Source organism: Diadema antillarum, unplaced genomic scaffold (assembly GCF_040938485.1).
Source record: "Diadema antillarum isolate AM-2024a unplaced genomic scaffold, OU_Dant_1.0 seq00002203_RagTag, whole genome shotgun sequence".
NCBI classification, from domain to species: domain Eukaryota; kingdom Metazoa; phylum Echinodermata; class Echinoidea; order Diadematoida; family Diadematidae; genus Diadema; species Diadema antillarum.
In genome coordinates, this window is record NW_027272839.1 from 78100 (window position 1) to 87310 (window position 9211).

At 37.3% G+C, this 9211-nt stretch overlaps 1 protein-coding gene across 2 annotated transcripts in view; it reads right to left on the bottom strand.

Moving 5' to 3' along the window:
• LOC139714247 (sodium/hydrogen exchanger 6-like) overlaps nt 1-8556 on the bottom strand; it is a 35742-nt gene extending 27186 nt beyond the window's left edge. For both annotated transcript variants that reach the window (XM_071625963.1, XM_071625962.1), the window contains exons 1-4: nt 8222-8556; nt 6971-7191; nt 4970-5047; nt 4354-4430 (exon numbers count right to left, since the gene is read on the bottom strand). In XM_071625963.1, coding sequence (XP_071482064.1) covers nt 4354-4430; nt 4970-5047; nt 6971-7191; nt 8222-8519 — 674 coding nt within the window. In that variant the 5' untranslated portion in view covers nt 8520-8556. The remainder of the gene's footprint in view (nt 1-4353; nt 4431-4969; nt 5048-6970; nt 7192-8221) is intronic.
• Nucleotides 8557-9211: the final 655 nt, after the last annotated feature.

Consider the following 9211-nt stretch of genomic DNA (forward strand, 5'->3'; position numbering starts at 1 on the left):
CCTTTATCTCAGAGACAAAAATGGAATCTTTTAAAAAAACAAAACAGGTATCGAGGAGGAAGGCTACAATACTGTACTGGTAAATGGGAGAGCTGTCAAATCTGATGACAGAATAGATACTACAAATGAGCACTGAAAAAAGGGGGTATATTGAGGAATACAGTGATCAAATCACAAACTGGGCTAAGTAATGCATTGGTCTGCACTGCAAAGTTAATATAGCACGGTATATCCTCAGAGCTGACTGAATGGTGAAGATTTTCAGGTCATCTTTTGTTGAGTAATAATAAAAACAAACAAAAAAACCTACAAATTGTACAGTACATATGAACAAACAAACCAGCATACGATTAAATCTTGCTTGTTGCTTTATACCAGTCCATAATTTAATGGAAAGTGCACTGTGTACAATGATATTTCGTGCTCACTAACACTGCTGAAATGTAGTAGCCGGCAAAGATTATCTTTATATATTTTCTCATTTCCTGACTTTATATACAGTTTGTTAAATATATGATTTAACAATCGTTTTCCTGTCAAAAGGTATGTGTTCCAATGCAATCAGAATCAAACCCATGACATATCATTCAAACTAACAACAACAGAATTGTATGCAATCTACAAAAAGGTCTTATTAATCTGGAGTGTGGTTTCAAGAAATTAGTAGTTCATCACAGTAAACACATTTTGCTAATATTCTGATTCATTTCATTTACTAATCAACTACATGTTGTATGATAAGCATGACAATAATTGTATTCATTGCAACATGGACAGATTGTCAGTCGGTGCGTCTAACAAATGCGTGGTGTACATAACATTATGAATCACAGGGGTTACACTGCAATACACAGTCTTTTACAGAAGTAACCTATGGTACACCTTTGATAACATCATTAAAATTAAATTACATGTATGCAGAAAACTATTGACTTTTCAATTCTTCTTTATTATTTATTTATTTATTTATCTATTTATTTATCTATCTATCTATTTATTTCCATTCATTTATTCATTTCTTTTTTATTTTATTTTTTTTTTTGCACACAAGGAGATAGCATGACAAGTAAATCAAATGTTGTACAAAATAAAGTTAAAGTACTACTTAAGCACCACTGGCTCAGAATCAAAATAATTCCACTGTACTCAATTTACCATACTACATGTACATGCAAAAAGTACTATTACTTTATAAGAAACTGGGAACACACTCAAGGAAGCAAAGACTTTATTTCTTGTAACCAGGTGAATATTGGGTGTAATTGTAATAATGAAGCCACTTCAAATTTCATGACAGCACAAGCTATCCTCTTTATCTCAGAAACTGTCTCTCAGTTACAAGAACAACATTCTCTGTGAAAAAAAAACAAACTTCCAACATCATTTGGAATACTGATCTTCCTCATTGAAAAAAACAACAACAAACAAACAAACACACCAAAAGACAAAAACACACATGCACAAACAAACAACAACACAAACAGCAAACTTTGACCTCTAAGTTTCATCATTTAGTGTGGTATTATAACATTGCCCTGCAACACCCTACAGTTGTACATATATTTTACAATTTGTACAACAGTTGTGTGATGTATTTGAATCACATACATAACTGTGAATTCATTATACACACATTATTTGCCCTGATGTGGAATTAGTGTAATGATGTATGTTTTGGTTTGTTGCTGTTATGTTTTGAATGCAAGTCACACTTAACGGAGACTACTGCAATCTGGAAGTAATGGATACACCCTTATCAAAAATTTCCTCAACATGTGAAACCATATGCTGTTATTTACAAAGGGCAGGGATGCAAGCATTTTCACGTCATGAGCAGGTACATTAGTAGGTTCCAAAGATCAATTAGGAAGGTATTTGTCTGTCACCTGCATCTAAATTGGCAAGGATACCGTAATTCCCAAATCAGAGAAGCTTTTATATTTCCTTGCCATGACATGAAGAGATGACTGAATTTTTCAGGGAGCCTTTGGCAGAATTGGTGAGACATTGTAGCTGGACAAGGCCTTAATCTCCTTTTAACCCGTTGAGGATGGGCTGATTTTGCCACAACCTGCATTTCCCATAGACACTTCCCCGAGATATTTGGGACTCATCCTCAACAGGTAAATAGTGTATTAAAGCACTGTTCTGTTAAGAGGTCCTAGCATTATCATTTACTAGACAATGCCACTGACTGAATACCAAAGTCCAGCAAAGCATCTTGGGTGTTAGGTATTGGCTAATACACACTGTGGAGAGTCAGAACCCATGATCTAATGTCCTTGAGTCTACTACACCAACCACGTGCCTGACTGTCAAACTGCAAACATTGCACTCCACCTTGCGGAAATGTTTCTATGAGATGGCAAACATTAGAGGTGGAAGACCTCAACATTTCTAGTCAAAATTTTTTTCCCAGAATGACAAGTGGGAGCAGGAATGCATTGATATACTATCAAAGTCCAAATGATGATGACTCAGAGAAAGACAGTGTGCAATGGAAAGATATCACTATATGAACAAGGAAAAGTAGAAATTACGCGGTGCGTAATATATGTCCCCGCCGGAAGTAGCATTTTGTAGCAAAATGTGCAATATAGGTCAAAAATCAAGGTCAAAGGTCAAAGAAGTCAAAGGTCAAAATTCTGTGTAAAAGTTTTGAAGCCCTCACCTAGTGCCATCACATAAAGCAAACGGAATCGAAATCGGGTTAGAAATGGTGAAGGAGTAGCATTTTATAGCCAATGTACAATACAGGTCAAAAATCAAGGTCAAAGGTCAAAGAAGGCAAAGGTCAAAATTCTGTGTAAAGTTTTGAAGCCCTCACCTAGTGCCATCACATAAAGCAAACGGAATCGAAATCAGGTTAGAAATGGCGAAGGAGTAGCATTTTGTAGCCAATGTACAATACAGGTCAAAAATCAAGGTCAAAGGTCAAAGAAGGCAAAGGTCAAAATTCTGTGTAGAAGTTTTGAAGCCCTCACCTAGTGCCATCACATAAACAAACGGAATCGAAATCGGGTTAGAAATGGCGAAGGAGTAGCATTTTGTAGCAAAATGTACAATATAGGTCAAAAATCAGGGTCAAAGGTCAAAGAAGGCAAAGGTCAAAATTCTGTGTAGAAGTTTTGAAGCCCTCACCTAGTGCCATCACATAAAGCAAACGGAATCGAAATCGGGTTAGAAATGGCGAAGGAGTAGCATTTTGTAGCAAAATGTACAATATAGGTAAAAAATCAAGGTCAAAGGTCAAAGAAGGCAAAGGTCAACATTCTGTGTAGAAGATTTGAAGCCCTCACCTAGTGCCATCACATAAAGCAAACGGAATCGAAATCGGGTTAGAAATGGCGAAGGAGTAGCATTTTGTAGCAAAATGTACAATATAGGTCAAAAATCAAGGTCAAAGGTCAAAGAAGTCAAAGGTCAAAATTCTGTGTAGAAGTTTTGAAGCCCTCACCTAGTGCCATCATATAAAGCAAACGGAATCGAAATCGGGTTAGAAATGGCGAAGGAGTAGCATTTTGTAGCAAAATGTACAATATAGGTCAAAGGTCAAGGTCAAAGGTCACGACTGAAATTCTGTGTAGAAGTTTCAAAGCTCCCATGTAGTGCTATCATATAAAGCAAACAGAATCAAAATTGGCTCATAAATGACAGAGAAGTAGCAAATTGAAGATTTTGATCACACACGGACGCACACACGGACACACAGACGGACGGACGGACGGACACACGGACGGACACACGGACACACACACGTACGGAGCCCGTTTCATAGTCCCCTGCTCGAACTCGTTCGGCGGGGACAAAAAACAGTAGGTGCTTGATGAGTATATATCCTAGTTGTTCTGGCACTAAACTATTTTTTCTTTTGTGCAAATGCTTCTGTTCAAAACTCTTTATGTGTGCCCACAGCATTTGTTTGCAAATGTGGCAGTGAACTTAAGAGATCTATTTTATACATTGTGGGTTTTCAGTTTATCCCCCCCCCCCCCAACTGAATTATTAAAAAAAAGACAGTAGCCATTGTTAAAATGCAAGTTGGACACACACAATCAGGTGAAAATGATACAACAGTCCGACAAGAAAGTCAAAGTGTGATTGTTTGCATGAACAGGGTAATTTACAGCTCCCAACCTGCAACAAACTTGTGCACTGGGCTGATCAGAAAAGAAAGCACACCAAAAAATGTGTCACAAAGTGAATGAATGTGTGTTACAATCTACGACGACTTTCTGTTTTAATACTTCACCACACTATGCAAAAGAGAGGGCCTTATCCTTCTTTCTCTCTCTCTCTTTCTTTCTCCATGGCACTTCACAATTACAAGAAGTCATAAATGTTATAACTTACCCCACAACCAAGAAGGAGATTAATGTTCCAGCAAAAGCATATGTCAGGATCGACCCCAGATTGCGGAAAAAGTGTCTCTGCAAAGATGAAAGGAAACCTTGTAATTTCTTTGACAAATTTTGTATATTTTAGTAAATTACATGAATGAAATGTTTCTCTTGCCCTTTTCCAGCTGGAAAATGATAAAATGACAAATTTTTCCTTCACACTTTACTTACACAACAGCTACACGAAATTCACAATTACAGATATGAAGAATATTTCAGACAACATGAAGTTTTATTGCCTATTTTGAATGTTTCAGTGATCTGTTGTACTGAGTTTTTACCTTATGAGCAGCATTTTGTGTGTAACTTCTGAGAGGTTTTCTTCAAGGTATTTTCATACTTGACAAGTTCTCTAAATTTTGACCAAAGTCTGACTTAGATTGCATTGACAATTTGAAAATGTCACAAAATTGCTCACATGAGTAATTTGATTCATGCAGATAGATTCCTCCCTGAGGGGAAAAATAAAGTATGAAAACCTGCTAATGAACCACTGCAATGCAAAAGAGTAACTTTATAACTGATGAAAATCCTGTATACAGAAACCAGCCATAAGAATATTTCCTTACCCGTTTCAGACTGTAGCCAGCATAGAATATGATTGGAGGAAGCAAGATGTTGAAGAATATTTCCGGATCAAATTGAAGCTGTCAGAGGAAATAAAGAAAACAAATAAAGTACAGCAATGACATACTTGTTATGGAAATTTTCAGGGGTGACACCATTCAATATCATATGCATGTGCTGTGCTAATGTTTATTGATTTTGGTAGCTTTGGGTCAGAAACAAATACCACCAGTAATATGTCAGCTTCAAATTTAATGATAACATATATCTCAAAACCAGTCCTACATCAGTTATGATAGTGTTATCCAGAAAAGGAAAAATATTCTGAAGAAGAATATCACACTAGAACAAAATTTGCATTGCAACACTGCCAGCATGGATCCCAGGTAGCTTCTGGCACATCAGAATAACAAACAGAGGTTTGGTCAAATCTGTCTTTACTATTTTGTTTTTTGTTTGTTTGTTTGTTTGTTTTTTGAGGGATGATACAGAATTGGTTGAGATGAGGATTCAGCTTTTAACTTTTTGCAAAATATTCAGAACCCACTTATAAAATGTTAAAAGAGCATACAATTCTGAGAGGAATTCAAACTTTTAAAATGAAAATTGGTCTTCAAATGGCTGAGTTCTACATCCAACAAAAAAGTAAAACAAAGCAATCTTAATAAAAGGTGAGTCTTGCCTTTTATCAAAATCGCATTGTTTTGGATATAAAGCCATTTCAAAACCAATTTTCATGAAATAAACTTTAAATTCCTCTTGGAATTATATACTCTTTCATATTTCATAAGAGGTTCCTCATTATCTCACACGCAAAAAAGTTGAAAACCTAAAGCCCCATCTCAACCAAGACTATACCATCCCTTTAACCTGGATACTGTGATATGATTAAAGACAAGGCAAATGTGTATACATGAAACCACTGCCCATATTTTATTACATAATTTAGTTTTGTCTTTGCTTTTTTTTTTTTGTTTCGCAATCAAGGGAGGTTCAAGCATTTGAAACTTAGAATACCATGGAAACAATCAAGAGCATGAAAGAGGTTTGCTATAGAAATCACATTCAATAGGCCTCCCAATATGTTGTCTACTAAACCTTCATTGAAGCTGCATTGACTACAGTTGCTGGGAGTACCATGCTATTTGCAATCCACTTTATTTTCCTATGGACTTTCAGATACTGTAGACACATTGCAGTAAATTCACATAAATACCTGAAGTGAGGGGGGGGGGGGGGGTAAAAGATATAAGAGTGGCATCTATAAAGATTCATCATCAAGCAAACAGTTGATGCAAATTCTCTACTAACTTCCACATCAGCACTTTCAATTTCTGAATCACTTTCACAAGGATTTGAAAAAAAAGAAGAGAGAAAGTGACTGGTTAAAGGGATGGTATAGTTTTGGTTGAGATGGGAGATTCAGATTTTAACTGTTTGTGAGATAAGAAACCACTTACGAAATATTAAAGAGGATACAATTCTAAAAGGATTGAAAGTTTATTTGATGAAAATTGGTTCTGAAATGGCCGAGATACAAAAAAAAAAAAAAAAACAGAGTAAAGCAAAGTGGTCCTAATAAATGGTAGGTTCCACCTCTTTTAGTACCTCTTTGTTTTTGGATATCTCAGCCATTTCAAAACCAATTTCATCCGACAAACTTTTAATTCCTCGTAGAACTGTACGCTCTTTCCTATCTTATTAGGTTGCATCAAAATTATCAGCAGGATCCCTCAGGATCCTGATTCAAGCAGGATCCTGAGGGATCCTGCTGGCCATAATTTTGATGCAACGCCTAAGAGGTTTCTCATTATCTCACAATAATGTTGGAAACCTGAAGTCCTATCTCCCCCCAAAACTATATCATCACACAAATGCTATGAAATTCTACACTGACTCCTATACTGGGTGGATATGTAAAAGCTATTGTGCTGAGGTGGAAGTACAACTTTATAGGATTATGTCTGAGAACTTTCTGTGTGTCTCTTCTTTCCTCAACTGACCTTTGACCCAAAGTCACGCGATTTCTCCTGGACCTGGCCCACTACGCTGTCACGAATGTAGAGAAAGGTGACGTTCTGTGAACCCAACTCATCGTACACCAAGTGGAGATAGAGATCCATAGGGGCGATGCCTGATCCACATTTGCCCTTCTCTACAGCCACGTAAGAATCCTCCCCATTTCCACTGGATACGTAGAATACTATCACCCCCACGATTACTCCTGAGGTACAAAATAAAAACATGAAGAAGAATATGACAAGGTGGACATTCAAAAAAAAAATCACATTGGTCTATACTTCAACCAAGTGCAGAAACGTACCCTTCAAATAAGTGAGACAAAATAGAAACAAACCAGTATCATTATAAACAGTGTAACTTGAAAACACTCACATGGGTATGACTTGACACATGATCAACACATTCCTAACAAAGCCTAAGGTATTTACTAGTATTGATAATAAAGAAAATGTGTAAAGTTAATTTGCTCATAGAGTTTCATACTAGTTCTCGTAGTTGGCAATCAGTTGTACTAGTTGGCAATCATCTTGTGTTTTTGTCATCAATGATCTGCATAACTTGCCATGAGGTTAAGATAGCCAACTCACTGCATTTAATTTTGGAGGCAAAAAGCTAGTTTATCAACTGGTATGAGTAGGAAAACCTACATCATATATGGGTGACTGAAAAAAAAAGAAAGAATGCATCTGATCAATTCAACAAACACACACACAACACACACATACACACTCACACTGATTAAAAGTTAGGAAGTATCATTTCCTGATATGATAGTGGTTTGCTTTGCCTTCAGTCAGTGACAGTGTAACGTTACAATGAATAACATCATGCATCATCCATCTGATCATGCCTGTCTTGTCAAAGCAGCAAGCCAATGTAATGACATTCCTCATCAACAATAACAAGCTGCTGGACTGATGAAGACTGCTGCCATAACGCCCGCGCATACTGTAATCATACAACTCGTGTCAAGTTTATCCTCCCTTCGGCCTTCTGGTGGTCTTCATGCCCATGGACATGGTCTCTGGACTCTTGACGACACAACACCCAACAACACCAACACAACAGTCTATCCATCACCTGCAAATTTCTCTCTAGGAGTTTACTACTGTACTGTTCATGCATTACATATTTTGACATGGTCTAGACCTATATATCTAGAGTAGAAGGTATCAGTAAGATATCATACAGTCTCAGGTTCCTCGTAAGGATATCGACGTTTTACTACTAACCGTATATCATTGCTAGGCCTGTCTCGTGCATGAAGCGAAAGCGGTGGTGTTTGAACAGCCATGTTGTGAGGATTGTGACAACCAACAGCACGAGGAACAATAACAAGTTCAGCGAGTCCTGTCGATGCTGCTTTTCGACGTTTTGCAAGGCGACTTTTCCCGGCTCCACCTCGCAGCCGAGACTTGTGCTTGTGGTGCTGCTGATGGTTGTCTGCGACCGACAACAGACGACCAAAATTAAAACTAGTGAGGTGGTGATGATCACCTGGGCCGGTGCATCCCGGCGAAAGGAAGCCATGTTTGCTTCTTATTACCTGCAACTGCTTAGCTGTTCGTTCAGCTAGAGCTAGTATTCGCGTAGCTTCACAATCGATTGATCAGGTAGTGGGAGGTGTTTTCACTTCCGGTGTCCTGTGATATGAATCGATTGTGATCTCTTTTCTGTGTGTGTTTCCGTGAGTGCCATTTCTATTTTTATTTCCTTTTTCTTTATATCCTCATTGTATTTTTCTTCTTTTTTCTTCTTCTTCTCCTGCTCCCTTTTCTTCTTCCTCCTCCTCTTCTTCTTCTTCTTCTTCTTCCTCTTCTTCTTCTTCTTCTTCCTCTTCCTCTTCTTCTTCTTCTTCTTCTTCTTCTTCTCCTTCTCCTTCTTCTTCTTCTCCTTCTCCTCCTTCTTCTAAATGTCATTATGGAGCAACAACAAAAAAAAGCAGAACAGGAAAAAGAATTAAAACATCATGGGATGTAGTTAGGATATATGATGGTGGGATTTGGTTAAAAAAAAATTCAAGGCAACACTAAGAATCTCTGCCGGGCTCTGGGCCCTTTGTTAAAACAAATGTCTGCTAAATCAAATTCGATACCCATATGCTACACGTTATAATTATGATTTTAAATGATACACAATATTTACAAATTATGTAGATCAGGACTTCTGAGGATCTCCACTAACTTTCTCAGCCACCAAACAATTAATGCTTATTTTTATAA